The 20,278-nt window shown below is 52.1% G+C and overlaps 6 protein-coding genes across 6 annotated transcripts; 3 read left to right on the top strand and 3 right to left on the bottom strand.

Moving 5' to 3' along the window:
- The first annotated feature begins 1,554 nt into the window (after positions 1-1,554).
- BDZ83DRAFT_625843 (ERCC4 domain-containing protein) lies at positions 1,555-4,169 on the top strand. The gene has a single exon (XM_060508516.1). The coding sequence runs from the start codon at positions 1,673-1,675 to the stop codon at positions 4,022-4,024; it is 2,352 nt and encodes a 783-aa protein (XP_060363596.1). The 5' UTR covers positions 1,555-1,672; the 3' UTR covers positions 4,025-4,169.
- Positions 4,170-5,015: 846 nt separating this feature from the next.
- On the bottom strand, positions 5,016-7,204 carry BDZ83DRAFT_781107 (histidine phosphatase superfamily; the record flags this gene model as incomplete). The annotated part of the gene is made up of 3 exons (XM_060515542.1): positions 5,016-5,961; positions 6,680-6,892; positions 6,951-7,204. 3 exons carry the CDS (start codon positions 7,202-7,204, stop codon positions 5,016-5,018), a joined length of 1,413 nt encoding a protein of 470 aa, XP_060363595.1.
- Positions 7,205-8,098: 894 nt separating this feature from the next.
- BDZ83DRAFT_652914 (uncharacterized protein) lies at positions 8,099-8,452 on the bottom strand (the record flags this gene model as incomplete). Its single annotated transcript, XM_060510569.1, has 1 exon — positions 8,099-8,452. The coding sequence occupies one exon, from the start codon at positions 8,450-8,452 to the stop codon at positions 8,099-8,101; it is 354 nt and encodes a 117-aa protein (XP_060363594.1).
- A 1,522-nt stretch (positions 8,453-9,974) lies between these two features.
- On the top strand, positions 9,975-12,992 carry BDZ83DRAFT_580558 (oligopeptide transporter 8; the record flags this gene model as incomplete). The annotated part of the gene is made up of 12 exons (XM_060505364.1): positions 9,975-10,200; positions 10,265-10,348; positions 10,413-10,446; positions 10,502-10,540; positions 10,600-10,827; positions 10,883-10,989; positions 11,055-11,685; positions 11,738-11,930; positions 11,987-12,328; positions 12,385-12,479; positions 12,536-12,875; positions 12,933-12,992. 12 exons carry the CDS (start codon positions 9,975-9,977, stop codon positions 12,990-12,992), a joined length of 2,379 nt encoding a protein of 792 aa, XP_060363593.1.
- Positions 12,993-13,206: 214 nt separating this feature from the next.
- BDZ83DRAFT_701848 (isoeugenol monooxygenase) lies at positions 13,207-14,972 on the bottom strand (the record flags this gene model as incomplete). Its single annotated transcript, XM_060511446.1, has 1 exon — positions 13,207-14,972. The coding sequence occupies exon 1, from the start codon at positions 14,824-14,826 to the stop codon at positions 13,207-13,209; it is 1,620 nt and encodes a 539-aa protein (XP_060363592.1). The 5' UTR covers positions 14,827-14,972.
- Positions 14,973-18,594: 3,622 nt separating this feature from the next.
- Positions 18,595-20,270, top strand: BDZ83DRAFT_741942 (major facilitator superfamily transporter; the record flags this gene model as incomplete). Its single annotated transcript, XM_060513098.1, has 3 exons — positions 18,595-19,077; positions 19,131-20,207; positions 20,252-20,270. Exons 1-3 carry the CDS (start codon positions 18,671-18,673, stop codon positions 20,268-20,270), a joined length of 1,503 nt encoding a protein of 500 aa, XP_060363591.1. The 5' UTR covers positions 18,595-18,670.
- Positions 20,271-20,278: the final 8 nt, after the last annotated feature.

Raw genomic sequence — 20,278 nt, 5'->3', positions numbered from 1 at the left:
TGATAATAGACGCAGCCCTCAAGGCTGGGTCAAGTCCACAGTACAAAATCTACACTGTTGCGAATTGGCCGTAGGTTTTCAGATCATCGCCACCTGCTCGTGGCAGTATCGCGCTTTGCATCGCAAACACCAGAAGTGAGCGGATATTTACATGGGTTGCAGAAGGCCCCCTCATGAAACTTCTGGAACGAAATCATTCGCCGAAATGGTAACACTCGACGAAGTTCTGCATCGAGAAGAAGCGAAGCCGGAGCATTGCAACCTCGAGGGGTCGCAGATGCCAGCTCTGATGCATCTTGAATATTCTACTGCGCTTTTGGCTCTTTGCAGATTCATCGCCCGCAAGTATCCTGCACCAGCAAGGAGAATTGGGTTGCCATTGACTGGCACGTCGTCTCGGCAGAACCCCCTGCTGCTCAACCACAACCTTCAAGTTTTTGGGTCGGCTATTGACATCCTAGCCGGCCGTGCGCGCGATTAGACCTCTGTAAGTGTGATTGTACTCCGTACATCGTCGCCAATTCGCTCGGGTATGGAGGAACACCATCTCACCCTGTGATGAGATAGCTGTCCGGACGGACACAAGATGCATCCTATTCCCACACGGTAGCACGAGCGATTCTCCTCATTACGGGAGCTTGTTCGAGTAAAGATAGGGCTCGGTCCGGGGGCTCTGCCAACTGGGGAAATTGAACCGTTGTTTCATGCGTCGACACGTGGGAGAAGGAGTCCAGTGACCCATCGCTCAGCCATTCAATACCGCAAAGCGATCAGCCTGTCAAGTCGTCGGGCCGCCGTCCTGCGCTACCGCCTCGGCGGTCGGACCTCTTGGCAGGAATCGCACGCCCGGGTTCGCATGTCTTTCGAGGATTGTGGCATGATACGAGCATGAGCTTCGGCCGTTGAGTCGCAGTCGGATTCGCTCCTCATCGTGGATAGTGCTTAGTTGGCATCGTGCGGCATGCTGCGTGGTGCACTACCAACACGGTGGACCAGGCATCCTCGAAACGGCTTAATCCTCATACACAGCTATGTAGCTGATGTTGGATGTCTCCGTAGCAGAAATACTCCGTACCGACACCGAATTCGAGAAGCCCGAAAGCTGGAAGCTTGTTCTCTGCATGACCAATCCCACGTCGCTTAGGGACGGACTCTAACGGGAGAGGGCCGGTGGGATACTGGGTATTGCATCCGATGGGAATCGGATGGCATTCGGGGCAAAGACCCAATCTAGACAGTCCTCTTGAGTAGAGATCGCTCCTTAAGGCTAGATATCGTGTGGAAAAATGATTCAGCGGATACAAGAGGTGGGAGAGTCTGAAGCAGACGATCCAGGGTCTGATCTGGCATTTGATGTTGAGCAGCCAGCAGCGACTATCAGTTTCAATTGTATGGGTGTTGCGAGGATGTCACTGACAAAGCACTGCGAAAGTGGGCACGTGACTGACGTGACGGGTTCGCGCTAGGACCATCGGCGTTGACCCGCCCGATTGTGCCAGTGCCCCACCTGCGCAAGGTGAGACGCGACTTTACGACGTGAATTTGCGTCGATGACACTGAGGTTCCATACTGTCGATGATGCATTTTCGAAATGCTCTAGGCGCTGTCCACCGTTTCCACCACGCCTCATAGTCGCAGGCTGGCCGAGAGACTATTCATATCGCAAAGAGTCATGACTGCCGAAGTAATCGACCTTCTCTCCAGCAGCCCCTCGTGGCCCTCTTCCAAGAACGCAAGACCCCCACTACCTCGTCCTGCGCCACTGGTTAGTGCAGCTGTTGTGACACCACTGGCATACGGCGATGAAGATGTATTCGACTTGACAGCCGAATCGCCAGAGACAATCCCAAAACCTCTACCACTGCCATCTGTATTGCCGAAAGCGACATCCCCGTCATTGACAAACTCAGCAACAAAACGTGCACGAGAGGAAACTGTTCCTGTGAATACGCCCATTTACTTCAACTCGGACGACTTTGATACAATTGTCGATCTCGAAAGCAGCCTGCCGATTGGCAATGGGTTGAACAACGAACCACGGGATCGCAAAAGACCGCGACTCTCTTCTCCTCGTCGCAGCCGCAGATCCTCCTTCGACCGCTCCCATTCCGCTACTGATCACAGTACCCGACTGCCTCAGAAGCAGAGTGACGGTTTGCGACGAGTACGTTCGGTGGTGGAACCAATCGAATTCTCAAGTTCTCCGGGTGTCTTCTCTCCACCAACGACAAGTGCTCCGGCCGATGACCCGTTCGCAGCATTGCCGCCTTCAGCGCAGCCTGCGCCGATATGCGAGAACCCGCTTCCGAAGGCCACAACCACCGGGCCCGGACATATAAACTACGAATTAAGCTCCGATGATCCCTTTGCGAGTTCGCCACCCGTGGCACGGAAAGCGATACCCCAGCCGCCTACAATACTCCTAGACAATGACGATGACGATCCATTTGCCAGCTCACCAAGACGAGCGCCGACAGAGACTGTGAAACCACCAGATACAAGAACATTAGCCGGGACAACGGCCAAGGGGAAAGAGAAGGTCATTTCACCGCCCAGACGAAAGGCTCATTGGGACCCCATATCGAGCTCTGCGCCTGAACCGAAAACTAGACGTGATCCGTTCGAGAGTTCTCCTCCCCCACCGCGAAAGACCATGACCAAAGCCGCCAGCGCTGTGATTAACCTCAGTGACTCGGAGCCGGAGCCTGCAGCCCGCGGTCTCGATGCCGACTCGGACGGAGAGTTTCCAGACCTCGATAACTTTAACGTTTCGAAACTCAAAGCCCGATTGGACACCAAGAAGCCATCCTCCCGAACTACCTTAAGGGTGCCATCGAAAGCCACCTCTAAATCGAGTACCAGCCGCCCAACGACAACAAAGTCAGTGGAAGAAAAGACGAGAGAGAAAGAAGCGAAAGCAGCGGAACGAGAAAGAGAAAAGGAACGCAAGAAGCAAGAGAAAGAGGCTATCAAGGAGCAAAAAGCCAAGGAAAAGGAACGAGCGGCTGCGCTGGCAGAGGTCAATAAGATCAGGACCGACAAGAAGGTGTCGACTCCCGAAATGATTGCAGACCTCCCGGCTAGCCTCCCCGCGACCATGACACTTCAAATTCAGACATTGTTGAAAGACCTGGACGTGCAGCACTCTACCTGGGAGAGTCCCGTGGACAACGTGGTCAAGTGGAGGAGAAAAGTTGCGAGTCGGTTCAATGATGAGCTCGGGCACTGGGAGCCGATCCCTATGCGCATTCAACCAGACAAGTTCGCGCTCGTCATTGTCACTGCGTCTGAATTTGTCACGTACGCCCTGGGACCCGAGGGTAACAACCTCGAGGCTCACGTCTCCAAGATGAAGCAACATTTCCCAAAAGAACAAATCATGTACCTGATTGAAGGCCTCAACCCCTGGATGAGGAAGAACCGCAACGTCCGGAACCGACAGTTCGCATCTGCCGTGCGCGGCGAAGATGCTGCAACGGGTGATGGTCAGACCTCGACTAGTGCCGCCGCTCAACCGCGGCGGCGCAAGAACCAGCAGCCGCAGGAGTACATTGACGAAGACTCGGTCGAAGACGCCCTGCTCCAGCTGCAAGTCATGTACGACGTGCTGATCCACCACACCGCCGCGGCCGTCGAGACTGCGCAGTGGGTCGCCGTCTTTACTCAGCACATCTCGACGGTGCCGTACCGGAAACAGCGCGAGGCGACCAATGCCGCGGGGGCCGGCTTCTGCATGGAGACGGGCCAGGTCCGCACGGGCGAGGACGTCAAGGATACCTATGTGCGGATGCTGCAGGAGATTGCGCGCGTCACGCAGCCTGTGGCCTACGGCATCGTGTCCGAGTTTGAGACGGTGGGGGAGCTGGTGAAGGCGTTTGAGGAGCGAGGGCCGCTTTGTCTGGAGAATTGCCGCAAGAGTACGAACAAGGATGGCGGGTTTTCGGACCGGGCTGTTGGGAAGGCTGTGAGTAAGAGAATCTACAAGATGTTTACGGAGACGGACGAATGGAGTACGGATGTATAGGGTAAGAATAGGATAGGGTGGTTTGTTTTGTATGATTCATGACTGGATGATCGATTGTACTGGCATTGCACTCATGGATTACGTGGCCAGGATCATATTGTACCGGCAGATATGGCTTTATGGAACACAGCTTCATTGAACGAGACTTTCGGTACAGATTGACAATGGCGGCCAAAAAGAATCTCAGCATGAGGTTTTACGTTGGTGATGATTTTCGACGATCTAAACTTGATTACCCTTGCTCTCCCACGCCACTAGCATCTATATCCAACCCCGTACGTGTTCCAAAGACAAATGGTATTTCCCGTGAAAAGAGTTTAATATTTGTACCCTGAAGCAAAGCCCTTGTTGAAAAGGCCGCTGAGGTGACTGATGAGTACCGGCCCCCCTGGCCACGGGATGAGGGGTTCGAACCCTCCAGCACTCATCAGGGTGATCATGTTATGCTCTGATTGTAGACAGTGTGCATCTGACGTTTGTTTCGCTTTGCTTGTAGACAGTTTTGCTTCTGACATGTGTTTATTTCGGCCCTGGCTCCGGTGTGCATGACTGGTAAATCAGAATCCCGCCTACAGAAGTCACAGGGCCACCGACAACAGCGAGCGCGAGGCTTCGTAAGTTCAGTGCCGTGGTTCAATTAGGTTAGTTTCCTCTGGGCGTATTCTGCTCTGTAGAGGCTCATGATGGTTCAAGTGGGGGTTTGCCTCGGGCGTCTAGGGCTCTGCGAACGCTTCTCAATGTTAGCCAAGGCTCCTCAGAATGATCCAGTAATAAATGAGGGTAAATAGCGCTTGGATGTCAGACAGCGGTTGGACTGAAGTTGTTTCCACACGTATACTTTCGGTACAGGTCTGTGAATTTCTTGCCTCATCATGAAAAGCGCACCTCGAGGGTGTTGGTGACGAAATAAAAACTGTAGACATACCTTTTGTCAACCGACCAAGGTAAGACGGGTGAGTGAACCTCTCCCGGGGCAGCGAATTCTGTCGATTCAGCTGTCCTCGTGTTTCCGTTTGGATGCAGTTGGTTTGAAGAACGCGCTTAGCGTCTTCTGCTTTTCGTCAAACTTTGCGCTGCCGATCCCTCCGCGCGTCTTTTTCAACCCGCGGAGGTGGTCGGTGCAGTTGACTTCTACGATTTCGAGCTTCAGATGGGGCCATTTGGGATCCTGCATGCCGCTTCGCGAGCCACCAGCAGACTCCTTTACTTCAACTACCGGCGGTATCGACTTGATGTGAATCAAGAGATAGCCGGTGTTGCTCCACGAAAAGCGCTGTTGCTGGTCCGACGTGCCGGTTGCCAGAGACCCAAAGTTGCCAGCAGCAAGGAGAACCCTCGCCAGTACCCCCAGGATGATACCATGGGCAACAATGATGATGCTCTCCGTACCGCTGCTAGCACCCTCTTGCTCTTCATCCCGCTCTCCTTCGACGCAAGCGAAGAGGGGAGCGAGGTACTCGTCCACGAACCGCTCCGCACGCACGCGCATCGAGTCGTGGTCTTCGGCGCCTTCGTGTCTGTCTCCAGACGACCGGGCACCGAACCTCTGACCCTCGCCTGTTCCAAAGTGTTTCTCCCGGAGCTCTGCTAACTGCAGCGGGGCCACTCCAACCGTTGAGGGTATAGACCCAGCGTCGGTACTGGACGATGCCTGGTCATCGACATCGCCAGTGTGGGTTGCTAGCATCGCAGTGCGGTGGGCTCTTTGAAGATTCGACGAAAAGACGTGCGTGATGGGGGCCGAGGCCGCAGCGGTTCGGGTCGCGAGATGTTCGCCTAGGCGCTTGGCTTGCAAGACGCCGTGGTTTGTCAAAGGAGCATCGCGAGACCCAGCACTGCAAACACGCGCCACGCCCACAAAGAGCGCGCTGCTAGTTAGAATGGGTGACAAGTTTGACTTTTCGCTGAAGAGACGAGAAAGAAAGCTGCGACCCAGACTAGAATCCGGCAGGCGCACAGAATGGTATCATGGCGGTGTGGAAAATGCGTACTATAGGTTCGCGACGTTATCGACGGATTCGCCGTGACGAATGAGGTACAGATGAACCGCGCCCATGGCTGCTTTTTCAAGCAGGCCAAAAAGCGCCTTTCTCGAAATGCGTTCGGGTTGTTGCTTTTGGGGTGCCGCAATGGGCAGAAAAGGAAAAAGCGTGTGGATGGAAGTGGAAGATCAGAGAAGAAAAATAGGCGCGATCAGATTTTTGTAGCTGCATTGTGTGGAGCCCTCACCGCCATCGTTTAAGTGCATGACGTCCCCTTAGGTCGCTTAGTAGAATTTCTGTGCCCTGGTCAGTCTTTTTGGAATCTCGTCAACGCGTTGACGCGTCAAAGTCTTCAAGTTCAAGTGGATTTCTGATTGAATTGACCCGCCTGTCTGCTTCCCGTTCCGAATTGGCGAATTTACTTTTCAATGTTCTATTGAAGGCTACCATATTCTACGGACAGCACGCTTTGATTAGCTTGCGGATGAGAATGACCAAGACCTCTGAGCTTTCTACGTGCGAAGCTTAACCACAAATAATGGGCACGACGTAATTGCAGTCTCGTCGGCCTTCCATGCTTTGTCCCAAATCCGCACAACGCTTGCGTACCTTGAACTGCGCAATCCCACTCAACATTTGCTGCTAGACTTCATTCCGAAGCAACCCAGCTTACTGCCAGAGAGCCACACGTCCTGGCCTGTTTCCATGCGTTAGCACAAAGAGCATAGGGACGGCATAGCATGGCTCCATGCTCTTTTGACTGTACTCACCAAGGTATCTATGGGTCTCACGAAACTGAGTTGGGTTTCCGAATGCGCACTGGCAGACGAGGTTGCCAATTTCGTGAAGGTAGACGCAGTCCTTGCAGCTTTTGGCGAACCCTCCCCTGTGGCCCCGTGATTAGCGATGAAAGTCTTATGCCCCGATTTCCCTCTGGATCTTACTTTTCTTGTCCTCGGAGGACTCCGTGGTCATTGATGATGCAGTCGTTGAGTTCCAGGTGGGAACATTGCATGTAAGGTGGCCTGTTCAAGGGGCACGAGTAGTGGACCCAAGGGTTCTGGTCATTGTCGCCGAGACCGAAGTTGACAAAGTCGCAGTTGTGGAGGAAGTTGTCGTCATTCTTCGACTTTTCGAGGTCGGCCGGGGCTGCCATTGCCAACGTCGTGGCAGCGAGGAGTACTACGAAGCACTTCATCGTGGTGTTGGTTCTCTTGCTTATCAGACGGAAATACTCAGGCAGGGTGAAAGTGCATTATCATGGGTCAGCTCTGGCCTCTACTTAAGTCAGGCAAGAAGCCGAGTCAATAATGGAGGCAGCAGCTGTTATGTATCAGAGTCTCGGTAAGGCTCCGACGTGGTGAATGAGGTCCAGCAGATCACAGGCACGGCCTTCTAAGCTTCGGTTCAATTCACTCGATTGGCTTGTGTGATGTTGATATGCTTGGGCGCCTTCGAGGTTGTTGGCCACGAGGTCGATATGACAATTGAATGATATTTGGGTGAGTACTACCATCCTCGGAACACGAGGGCTTCCAAGACAGCAGCTGCCGTAACATGATACTCCAGTTGCGTCGTACATGCTCCCTTTCATAAACATAGACATGAAAGAACGACCTGTTCACCAGTATACCCAAGCTCGATATATGGCTCCAACAAAGGTTTAGCCATGCATGCTCACAAGCCGCCCTCGAAAGCCCATTTCGGCTCATCTGGAATGATATCGGGAGTTGTATGAAAACGGGGTGCCATCATCTCATGCTCAGTACAATCAATGACGTTCCCTCCAAATCTGTGGCAGCCAAGCTGGCCTCCCCTGTTGTCCATCCACTCATCTATTTTCCCGGTGGTTGAGTGAAGGATCCAGACTCCGCGGACAATAGACAGGACTCAGGGGTGAGAACTTACTCAAGTTGATGCTGGCCTGTACCGAGCCCTTGGAACCCTGGCACTCGCATATCATGTTTGTGTCAACGTTCTCATACTTGCAATCCACGCAGGACTTGAAGAATGCACCGCTTTGAGCAAGGTTAGCCGAACGAACCACCGTGCCCAGCAAAGAAGTTGGATAAGGGAGAAAGAAAACTCCTTACTATCTCCGGTAAACAATTTCCCCGTGCGCGTTTGCGAAGCAGGCGGTCAGGGGCATCCAGGAGCACTTTTGGCCGCCTTTGCCATCGCCACACTTGGCTACGAGATAGGGGGTCGAATCTTTCTTCTTGCTACCCTCTTCTACGAGAACTCTTGGGTCGAAGAAGCGAACATCTGAGCAAGAAGCCTTGAAGTTTGCTGGTATCTTCTTCTCTGTTCTACTTTGGATGGCGTCGAGCGCCGTAGAAGACTCGTATGGTGCTGCGATGGTCTCGCTGACCATCATCAACATGGCGAGGAAGATGGAGGGAAAGATCATGGCAACGGTCAAGGCAGGTACCCGTGAGCGGATCATATGACGGGAGAAACTAAGGACAAGAATTTGGAAAGGCAGAAGAGATTTTTCAGTAAAGACTGGCGGTGGTCTGGAGTGACCATTATTCTGAGGAGAAGCCCTGAAGGTGAAATTTAAATCCTGTTGGATTAGGCAAGGGACCTCGAACAACAACCATCATGTTCTTTGGTGATACGGGACAAATGATTGATGGCTGCATTCAAGGCGCCCAGTCTTTGCTCGGCGTCAAACTCTGAATAGATTGTAGATTGACGAGCAAAGGACCACCACCTTAAGTGCACTTACGCAAAATGATATCAGTGACATTCTTACTCGGCGAGACCCTCTCACACCAAGCTAGGGACAACCTTCAAAGTCTTAAATCAAGCACTGTGTAAGTAAGTAGTCAATGCTTGTTGAGCGATTGACTCTAACGTACTTTATCTTGGCGTGGATTTTCACTTGTATACAAACTTGGTTGCCGTATCTTCCCGAATCACTCTAACGACTCCTTACCCGATGTTGAAAGACAGATGTAATACTCATTCGTGAGACATCGATTTTGCGTCCCACATGCGAAAGTATATGCAACCCTGAGTGGCCAAGTTGGATGTCGCAAAAGGGGAAGTTGACGGTGCGATATCTCTGATGGCAAGTTCCGATCATGCTGTGGACCATGGACTTGCCTTGAACGAACGGGTGATCAAAGCGGTTAATACTCACAGCTCTCCCTTCAATCCGCAAAAGAGACACACGCCTCTCGGCAACGACATTGACAAAAACAGCGCTCTCCCCCCCTTATTTTATAATCCCTTCAAATCAGACAAACACACCGTCCAAGCTTCTTGTCGCCTTCGGAGTACAGATCTACCATAGCACTATCCGCTTGTTCCCAGAGCATCTAAGCGGGAAGATCCACATGAAAACATCGCCGGTAACCGGCAATACCCCGGACCCGAATGATCATATGTGCGTTCGGCCGAAGACGTGCAGTCAATGAAGGCGCCAAAAGGCGTTCACGTAAGTCAAGCTTGCGGTCTATTGGACTCATTACTCGGGAAACATTTTGGCAATTTCTTGGCATCCTTCTGACAATAGGGCACAAATCGGAGCCGAACCGGGTTCTGTGGGGCAAGGCACGATGGCGACTGGCCGGGCGGATCTCGCGTCATTCAAAAAGCGAGAAGACTTTGAAGTGCGGCATCTAATTCAGCCGCCGGTAGTCTTCGCCATGTGTCGGCGGCAGTCCGACATTGCGTAGAATCAACGTTCGCACTCACCCAGGTACCGCGATTTTGGGATGGCGAGCGGGCCATGACCTTACCTTGACCGATACCGAAGGCTTGGCTGCGTTAAGTCAGTGGGCTTTTGCCGGAATTAAGAGACTGACCTCGTTGACGTGATAAGAGAGGATTTGCGGGTCTGGGTAGCGTACATTCAGATAACCATCGCATGGGTGATATAAGGAACTGAGAGAAGCCTATGCGGCGTGAAAACCTCCACGGAACCTGCCTTTCTGGAGTACATCCCCGCTTCCATCAAAATGGCAGATTTCGGGAAGAGCACGAAGGGTTCCAAAGATACCACGGTTATTACGGCCACTGCGTTGGATGCAGATGCCCCTTCGCAAGCAGCTGGCGCTTCGAATGATGTACCTCTGATTCTGGAGGACGACAAGTCAGACGACGGCCTGAAGACGACAGATCCTGAGCGGAATGAGTCAGATGACGAGAGAAAGCTCGTTAATGGTGGTGTCGTTATCAGGGATGGTATGGAAAGCCACAAAACCTTTGGCCGAGGCATTTGACCCTGAACGTCAGCTGATTTCCGAAGGCAACGATGTCGCAAGATACGTCGTCAGTACCCAAGACGATGGAGATGCGTCTTGTACCTTTCGATCGTTCATCATTGGTTCTGGTATGGTTGTTCACGGTGCAAGGATTGCAAATGACTGAAGCTTCGGAAAGCTAACTTGACACAGGTCTGACTGCCCTCGCGGCCTGCATCAATCAAATGTGAAAAGAACTCATGTCGTTTCCCGATGTCTCGCACTGACACAACCACGTACAGTTACTTTTATAAGCCTGTCGATGTCTCATTTGCTTCGGTGTAAGCTTCATGGCCCGCTTCAACCACAACCAAGACATCATGCTGACGAGTTGTGTTAGGTTCCTTTGCTTGATGGCGTACGTGATCGGAGTTGCTTGGTCAGTTGTGCTCCCTCGACGACAGCATGTTGAGAAGTACCTCCCATCGCAAGCAAAATGGCTGGGGCCAGTCGTTCACTTTATCAACCCAGGCCATTTTGGCTTGAAGGAACATGCCGTCGCTTCGATTCTCTCCACCTCAAGCGGAAATGGTGCCGCCATCGTGCAGGTCTTTGGCGCAGAACGGCTGTGAGTGTGGTTTTCAATTCGCATCATCGCTAGCCGGGTATTGACCGATGATCAGATTTTACAACCGCAGCACCGACCCTGCTACTGCAATTTTGACAGTTTGCTCGGCATCAATCTTCGGATATGGTCTCGTTGGCATCTTGCGATCCATAATTGTTCACCGTTAGTCATATTTCTGGGATTTCTTAAAACCACCAGAGATGTGAACACGTACTGACACAAAGCAGCAAGTGAGATGGTCTGGTGGCAATGCCTCCCCATGATCTCCATCTATCAGACTCTCCACCGCGAGCCCGAGGGCAACAATAAAGACAGGCTCCGAGTGTTTGGCTTCACCTCCATCGGCATGTTTATATGGGAGCCCATCGCGTCTTATATCTGGCCCTGGCTAAACGGCATCTCCATCCCTTGTCTCGCCTCCATGAAGGCCGCACCACCAACTCGCAAGGTCTTAATGACCATCTTTGGCGGTATCAACTCCAATGAAGGCCAGGGAATCTTTAACTTCTCCCTGGACTGGCAGTACATCACGTCGCGGTACATGTCCCTGCCGCTCCTGCAACAAGCCAACTCCTGGGTGGGCATCGTGCTCTCCTACATCATGTGCTTCAGTCTTTACTACGGCGGGGCATGGGGTGCCAAGAAGTTCCCGTTCATGTCGACGGCCATGTTTGACGCGAAGACTGGCAAGGTCTACAACCAGACGGCTGTGTTTGGGCAAAACGCGATCCTCGATACTGAGGCGTTGGAAGTACACGGGCTCCCTCGATTGACGGCGTCCAACGTCTGGGCAAACATGGCCGCAATGGCTGCTATAGGAGCGCTGCTCACTCATATTGCTCTTTTCTACGGGCCACTGTAAGTCCATGAACCATCCAGCGTTGTGTTGTACCTCTTCTGACCCGAGTAGCATCAAGCGGTCGTTGAAACAAGCATGGAAGAAGGAAGAGACAGACATTCACTACAAGATCATGCAAGAAAACTACAAAGACGTGCCGATCTGGTGGTACGTTGCTATTCTTCTCGTCGGCTTCTTCACTGGCCTTGGGGCCGTCATCAAGGGCCACACCACGCTTGATGCTTGGGCGTATGTTTGCGCCATTGTAAGTCTACTTCGTCTTTTCCACTCATCTTATCATGATTCTCACCATTCTCGTAGCTTCTTGGATGCATTGTCGCACCCTTTTCGTTATGCTTGTACGGCCTGCTTGGCACCAGCGTCGCCACGAACAACCTTTCCAAGATGCTGTGTGGCGTGCTCCAACCCGGAAAACCTGTCGCCAATTTATACTTCTCCATGTTCAGTCACGAGGTTACTGTTCTCTCTGTATTCTTGTCAACTGACCTCAAGATGGCCCAATATCTCAAGATTCCGTGGAGAACCATGTTCCTCCTGCAAACTTGGGGGAGTCTGTTTGGGACAGCCTTGAACTACGTTATAATGGACACAATTGTAGCGAACCGACGAGAGATTCTCCTGGACCCTATCGGCACCCAAGTTGTAAGTTGACCTTGACCTGAACCCTACCTTCGTCCTCAGATCTAACGCAAAACCAGTGGAGCGGGCGTAAGATCCAGTCTCTTAATACAACTGCAGTCACCTGGTCGCTTGCCAAGTACGTTTACGGATTTGGCAAAAATGGTTATGGATGGTGAGTATCTCACAAAAGTTTTCGCTACGTTGACATGTTCTCACAGGTAATTCCAGGATTCCCCTCTCCATCGTCGTTGGGGCTACCATTCCCGTTGCCTTGTGGCTTGTATCCAAGAAGTACAAGACTATCTACGGCTGGGAAGTGAGCAAGCTCGTCACTCCTGTCATATTCCACAATGCCTCGGAAACCACATCTGGAACTACCTCTGTCATCTGGTCACAGGTCGTGGTCGGCTTGTGGTCTCAATGGTATATGCGTTTGCGTCATCCTGCCTGGTTTGGCAAGTACAACTACATCGTCGGCGGTGGCCTAGATGCAGGTGCCAAGGTCATGATGTTCATCTTGACCTTTGCCGTTGCCGGTGGTTCGGGCAAGGAGGTCCCCTTCCCTACGGTAAGCATTCTTGATGGACTAAAGCCTGGCATGCAGATGTAGCTAACAGGATTGCAGTGGTGGGGAAACCCGGAATCGAGTTCCAAGCAGTATGCCGATTACTGCGGTACTGGTTAGAGTTCTCAGCTGGAGCCCTAACTGAGTTTAGTCCAGTGTGGAGAATGGAAATGTTGTCCAAGCCTCGATTAAAGCTCGTGTCATATGAAGGCATAGCAATCGTCGCAACTTCTTTCATCTCAAGACCTCCAAGATACATCTCACAGTCGCAGCATCATCGGTGCTCTGTGCTTAAGAGAGGACTTGGTGGTAAATATGGAAACAATGGCTAAATTTACAATGGCTCCAGTGCTCCTTGCCCACTGATAGGTTCAGGCACCGCATCCCTCGCCAGCTTTTGCCACGCCTTCAACCGGCGCTGATCGACCCAATTTCCGTGGACTTGTGCCTTGACATGGAAGGGCAACTGAATAACAGCGATAGGTTTTCCAAAGTCCTTCGTATCCAGCACCACAATTTCGTTTCTGTTGGCACCTCTGCGCTCAACCATGGTCATGACCCATCCGTCTCCCTCTGGCGCGTCATCGCTTCGTGGTATGAAGATCGGCTCCTGGCAGAATGACTCGGGCCCGGCGTTGAAGCATTTGGTTTCATTCGTCTTTGAATTGTGCATCGCCAGGCCGTTCAGTCCTTCTACGATGGTATGGCCATCTCCGTTCTGGTCTTCGTGAATGTAGACATTGATCCAAACGTAGTTATAAGACTTCGAAAGGAAACGCTCATCAAGCCGAGGGAACTCTGCAGGCATGTCGAGAATAATCTCCGGATCTGGAACCTTGCTGTTCGTGGGCTGGGAGAGATCAAATGTCCAACGAACGTAATCGGACTTGGGATCAGGGGCCGGATACACTCCCTCATTTGTAGGGAAGAATGGGAAGCCATTGTCGTGCACACGAGTCGTCTCCATGAACAGTGTTTCCCCGTCCTCGCTCTCCCACGCACCACCCGTGTGAATAAGCATGCAGTTCTTCCAGGAGTACACCCGGCTCTCGCCCGGCTGCCAGCCAGGTGGAAGCTTGGTCGAACTTCGACGGGGAGCTACGATGAAGGTGGCAGGAAGATCATAGTCCCAGGCCCAATGGTGCCCCCCCTTCTTCATGCGATCCACGCTGGCTTCGAATGGCCAGAGTGCCAGGATAATCCAGTTGGGCGTGATGGCACAGTCGTGTATCGGCGCGCACCACGGTGACTTGATCCATTGCTCGTCGTGCTTCACGCCGTTACTATCCAATGCGTAAACCACAATGTCCAGCGACGCAAGACCTCTGGCCTCATATCCAAAAACCACGAGCTCATTCGTGTAGGGATCGATCTTGGGATGAGCCGTGAATGTCTTTGCTTTGATTTGTCCAAAGGGATCGTATTTGATGGTCTCCAAGGTCTGTGGGTCGACGGAATAGGGCAGGCCTCCTTCTTTCAGGGCGAGAAAGTGATCGGCCCATAACACGACGTTGGTGTTGGCGGTGGAATCCACTGCGGCACGAACGCAGGGGTGATGGGTGAAGGGATTGCGATAGAGACCAAATAAGGCCTTGTTGGCCTTGCGCTCGAGCTTGTAACGCTCAGTTTCGACGTAGCGCATCTTCATATCAACTCTCCCATCTTTAATACGGAATGCAGAGATGTTGCCGTCACCGTCTAGGGGAACGTTGTTAGGATGGGGCGGCACGAAGGGGTCTGTCATGACTCGGTAGAAGGTGCCGTCGATCTCCTTTGGGATTTCTCCCAGGATCACCAAGTCGCCAATTTCACCTTCCAGACGGCATGGCAAATTGGAACCGGCAAGATCGTAGGCCTCCGGCCACTTTGTAGTTAGGCCATAATTCGAAATTGCATGTGTCTTGGATGAGGGAGCGACCTCAGCCGCCTTGTCGTCTGTTCGACCAGGAGCCATTGCTTTGTGTAGTCGAGGAGGTAATGGTGAGTGAAGTCTTGTTTACTGTCGAGAATAGTCGTGCTAAAGGAATTTGTAGATGGTATCTTTCAGCTATATCTTATACTAAGAATGATCAGACGATACCTTTCATAGGACGATGATAGAACGATGGTTATTGATCTCAACAATGGGCAAAATGTAACTACCGAAACCTCACCCCTTGCCAAGTCAGAATAGAGTTCACCGGCCCAGACCCTTGCGGCCGGCCCGCGGGTCATTCACACTATTTCCCCAGAATTCCCCGCATCAAGGGCGGCCGGCCGCTTCTGCTTCTAAGCGCCAGAATGGGGCCTCGGTGAGTTGTCGATGACCTCCATCGGGCACCTCCCCAGGGATGCGCTGGAAATTTAGTTCCAAAATTATCAATCACGGATGCAATTCCTATCCGTCATCTCAACCTGTCAAGGATAATTCCCATCTTTGAGATCTATTATCTCGTCCGCCGGTCGTCCGAAGCCATGGATCCATCCGGCTTGAAACCCCATGTGACACCAGACTGACATAGACCTATCTACTGGCGCTGACATTGCCTTTACATCACTCGGGATTGGTCGGTAGTATTGCTCCTCTTCACATTGGCTGATTGATCAGAAGAGCCGCTCAGGAGCAGTTCTTCTGCTGCCTGCGGATACCACTTGGACTCTACTTGGGTTTCATTGGCGCTACCTCGGGTATGTGGCGGCCATAGACCTGCGTCGGCATAGTGCCGAGTTTACTGGGTCTGTGCAACGACATGTCGACTGGTCATCTTCTAGCAATGCGATCCCAAGACGGACATGGGGCAGTGTCCTGGCCCGTCCAATCGTCGATGGATGCCTCGCCCGTAAGATCATGAATAGCTTGTAAGTTTCCGGAGCAAAATTGCCTCTCATGATATCTCAATCTCCTTTCGCCCGGAGCAGCCCATTATCGTCTTCAATATCTTTCGTCCTCTACAGCGTCTCGGTCACCATTGCCGTGTCAACTAAGGGCTAGTTGCTCTGTGCCAAGTGAGACAGTGGACAACCAAACAGTCTCTCTCGGGCCACTTCCACATCATGCCTGGATTTCTCCGTCCGGCAGTCGAAGATGAAAACGTTTCAAACAACTTATCGGAACGCAGGCGGCTCTCAATTGATAGGCCACTTCGAAAGACGCTGTGATAAAATCGCTGGATTCGGGGTATCGAATGGAATAAACTTCTTTGACACCAATAACACCGTCAGTCACTCTCTTGTTCCAGAAACGTCACCATAGGCTGAGCGATTCGATCGAATGACTTACATAGATCGTCTTTCTGGACGTCGAGTCAATCATTTCTCTTGTTTATCACAAGCTCAGGTGGAACCCCTCTGTTCTGCCTGATGAGAAGCAGTGATCCCCCCAACGGCTCCAGCAATGATACCACCAACGATGAGGATGGCCATCGCGAGCACAAAAATCCAGTATCGTCGAAGCCACGATCGTTTGCTCCGGGATGCCATGGGCTCCGTCGAGATAGGAATCGCCACGTATGTACCGGAAGGCCTGTTGTCGGATCGATCGACTACCGCAATATCTGGAGGCGCCAGCTCCCGCTTCTTGCCGTCTTCAACAAGGGCCGAATGCCCAGACCAGTCACTGAGTGCCATCTGGTCACCTTAGACTATTCAGGCGGATCGCAAACGTCGACAAACAATCTACGTTGAAGTAAGTGAGCGCGGAGATCCGTTCTTAGCTTCACATTGGACGGCTGAGATGGACAGGTCAATGAAGGGTGGCAGAAGATTACCTTTCGAATCACACGTGTGCAACAATGCGAAGGCGTGCTGCATATTTCAAGCGAAGAACTGTTGGTGTATTCCCACGTGCCCCTTGCACAGAACATGCGCCTACTCGGGATTTCCGGCTCTTGTACGAGGCAATCAAGAGACAAGTGTCTCTGGTGCGCATGGTCAGCTTGTACAGTAAGTCAAGCTAGTCAACGGCGAATAAGGTTGACGGTGGGGGGCCTTTCTTCGTCGCCAACTCGCGCTAGCTGTGATATTGACAAGTGATGTGCGAATAAGCACGTTGACTCTGCGGAAAGGCGTTGGAGATTTGACATAATGCCGCTGTGGCGGCACGGGCGAACACTCCCCTATCTTGGCGACGGCCAAAAGAAATTACACAAGCCGTGTTTACGTGAACCTCTTCGCTTTTCTCGAAAACACCCCCTACAGCTCGATGCACGCGTCGAGTTGAGCCTTGAGAATCCTCGTTTTCACATCAGCCAAAGGACGATAGCCGCAATGAAGAAAAGCTCGGCTCGAGAGGTTAAGCTTGTAATAGGCAAAAGTCTTGATCGTGTCTGTACTCTCCCACGAATTACGTGGTCGGAATTTTGTTTACGCTCTGTGATACATTAGCGGCGCTGGGATGTCCAATGTCTTAGCCAAAGGTCACTGGCTCGAATCGACCGCGTGGACCTGAGACTAGCGCCTGTTGCCAAAACGAATATGGACGCCTCCATGGAGCAAACTCGTACCACTCTGGAACACCGATGCGTGTCTTCTCTCTCCCTTCGCTCAGGCCTCGCCGGAAAAGCCGGGTTTCCCAGGCCCAAACAGTATTATTGACGAAGTTGAAGTTCATGAGATAAAAGCTCGCTTGTTTTCATTTCAGATCATAACTTTGGCTAGATGTCCATCACACAATCAGAGTTGATGGAAGAGAACGTCGAACTCGTCTCTCAAGTCAAGTTGAGAATCTTCCAGTCCTTCAAGCTCTAAGGTATTAGCAGTCCACCTCATATGCACTTACAATTTGAAAGCTTCAGTCTCTCATGCGCTGGTCCGGTCCAGCTGGGTATGCTTGATAATTCCGTGGAAGCATATTTCTCAGCCCGAAATGCCTTCCAACATGAAGACATAGCACATCGAGATATAAGAATAACAAAGAAATCGAATGCACTGTAGGCTCAATAATTTTGATGATTTGCTGACATTGCGCCTCGGCTTTGACGATTCTTCTTCGTGTCAATCGCAATGCTGCTGACTGATGAGAACGCCTTGGCACGGGATGAAGCCCACGAGCGCACCCAGCTAGAATAGATCGTAAACCGAATTCGTTTGCGAGTAAAAGATAAGGCCTGGGAAGCGCAATTTTTCCCTCACTCTATAAATGATTTGGCTACCTTATTCACCAAGAACTTTCAACTGCTGCCGTCAGAGGGCCGATGAGTTTTAAGGATCGTAGGGGTCCAATAAATAGCCTCTTGTAACCCACAAGACCGCACCGTCGCCGCCATCCCGACAGAAATTACCAAAAGCGGGTGACACATCAACCATCTTTCGGGCACTAAGCACGGGTGGGAGATGTCGCAGTCTGGATCTCTGGTCACGCAATAGCAGAATGGCAGGGGCTTATCTGGACCCAACCCCGACGGAACACCCCGGTCTCTCGCCCGCTCTCACCATCGCGGCCTCCGTTACCGTCGGTGATTGGACTGAAAGTGCGGTGGGAGGCGAGAAATGCAACGTTTGCCCGACACCTGGTGGGTTTTGCCCAGACTTTGGCGTCTTCGAACACCTGCAACTTAGACGCGGGATGGCAATCTTTTTGGATCGCGACATCGAAAATCACTTCATTCGGAAGAGTTCGCCCAACTTTTTCTTGATGACTTGAATCGTAATGATAGTTTCCTTTAGCTAATACAGCCGAGGTGGCTCTTTATATAATCATGAAGCAGCACCTCGTCCTTTACTAATGGGACTTCTTGATCTAGCTCACCAGGTCATTTCCACACTCTTGTGTTTCGCTGGTTTTCAGTCTTTGCTTGCTGGTAAATGTCACTGAAGCCACAATGGGTGAGCCCACATCAGTGACTTTGTCGACACCCCGGCCTGGGACCGAGGAACCCATCAATTATGGCCCCCCACAAGAAGGCATCTTTAAGCACATATCAAAGATCATTCCGTACTTCCGCGACCCTAGAAATGTCCTAGTCTTCAAACTAGACGTCATGCTGCTTGCATGGATGTTCCTGGCAGGCATCATGAAGGAAATGGACCAGTCTGCCACAACCCAAGCCTACGTCTCGGGCATGAGAGAGTCCCTGAGCCTATACGGCAATGAGCTTGTCAAATTCAATACCTTTTTCTCAATTGGGTATGCGCTCGGCTTGGTACCTGGGCAATTGATTCAGACAAGGTTCCGCCCTTCAATGTTCCTCCCATTCTGTGAGATGAGCTGGGGACTGCTGGTGCTCTTGTAAGTCTCTACCAACATCTTTATTGTCAGACACCAACTCACCACCAGCGTAGCACATACAAAGCCCCGAATGCCCAAACGATCTTCGGACTTCGCTTCTTCCTCGGCCTCTTTTCGTCTGCCTTCTGGCCGAGCGTCGTTGCCCTCATATTCAACTGGTACACACCCGCCGAGCTCGCCGTCCGAGTCGCCTGCTTCACAGTCTGCGATGTTGCTGGAGCAATGTTCCTCGGAGCTCTGCAAGCCGCTCTGTTCCGCGACATGAATGGTGTTCATGGCCTCGCCGGCTGGCAGTGGCTCTTCATCATCGCCGGCTCCGTCACTGTAGGCCAGGGTCTCATTGCTTTCATCACCGTGCCCGACTCGCCAGCGAATACACGCGCCATTTACCTCACCGAGAACGAAAAGCGCCTGGCTCGTGAGAGAATGGGAAACTCTGGCGTCAACACATCCAAACGCATTCCGGCATCTGTTCTCCGCCAAAAGCTGCGAAAGCTCATTGTTCATCCAGTCACGTATTTCTACCTCTTCTCTTTTGCGTTTGGGGCTTGGGCCCATAGGGCGAATTCGTACTTTGTGCTGTACCTTGAAAGCATCAAAGACTCAGCCGGCAATCGCGTTTACGACACGTACCAGGTCAACATCCTGCCCCTGGGCGGATACGCCTTGCAAATTGTCACCAACATTGGTCTCAACTGGCTTTCCGACTGGAAGCGTTGGCGTTGGCAGATAAGCATCTTCTCTGCCGCCGCCCACGGCATCTGTCTAGCAGTCTTATGTGGGTGGCCGTCTGATCACAAAGTCATCCTTGCGTTTTATTTCCTCACGTATGGCACCAACGCCGGTAGCCCATCGCTCATGGCATGGATGGCCGAGATACTCCGAAAGGAGCCCGAGGCACGTTCCATTATCGTGGCCTTGACTGTCACCGTCGTCTACATTGGCCATGCGACTATACCCCTGGGGGCCTTCCGCGTCGCAGACGCCCCAAGATACCCCATCGGATTTCCTCTTACAACTGCTTTCACCGTGGCTACAATTCTGACCCAGCTTGGTATGTTGTGGTGGGATAGGCGGCATCCACAGATGGCAGAGTACGGGTATGAGCCAGCCATCAGTGCCCAAGGTCTGTCGGACGAGGAGAACGCCAAAATTGCTGAAACGGAAGCTCCAGTCAATGGAGGCAACGATAAGTCGGCTC

This window comes from Colletotrichum acutatum (assembly GCF_030867785.1).
Source record: "Colletotrichum acutatum strain CBS 112980 chromosome Unknown BDZ83scaffold_63, whole genome shotgun sequence".
Lineage (NCBI taxonomy): Eukaryota > Fungi > Ascomycota > Sordariomycetes > Glomerellales > Glomerellaceae > Colletotrichum > Colletotrichum acutatum.
This window is presented reverse-complemented; position numbering and strand designations above follow the sequence as displayed.

Coding starts and splice junctions, on each gene's coding strand:
- BDZ83DRAFT_625843 (XM_060508516.1), top strand. CDS start 1,673: ATGACTGCCGAAGTAATCGACCTTCTCTCCAGCAGCCCCTCGTGGCCC.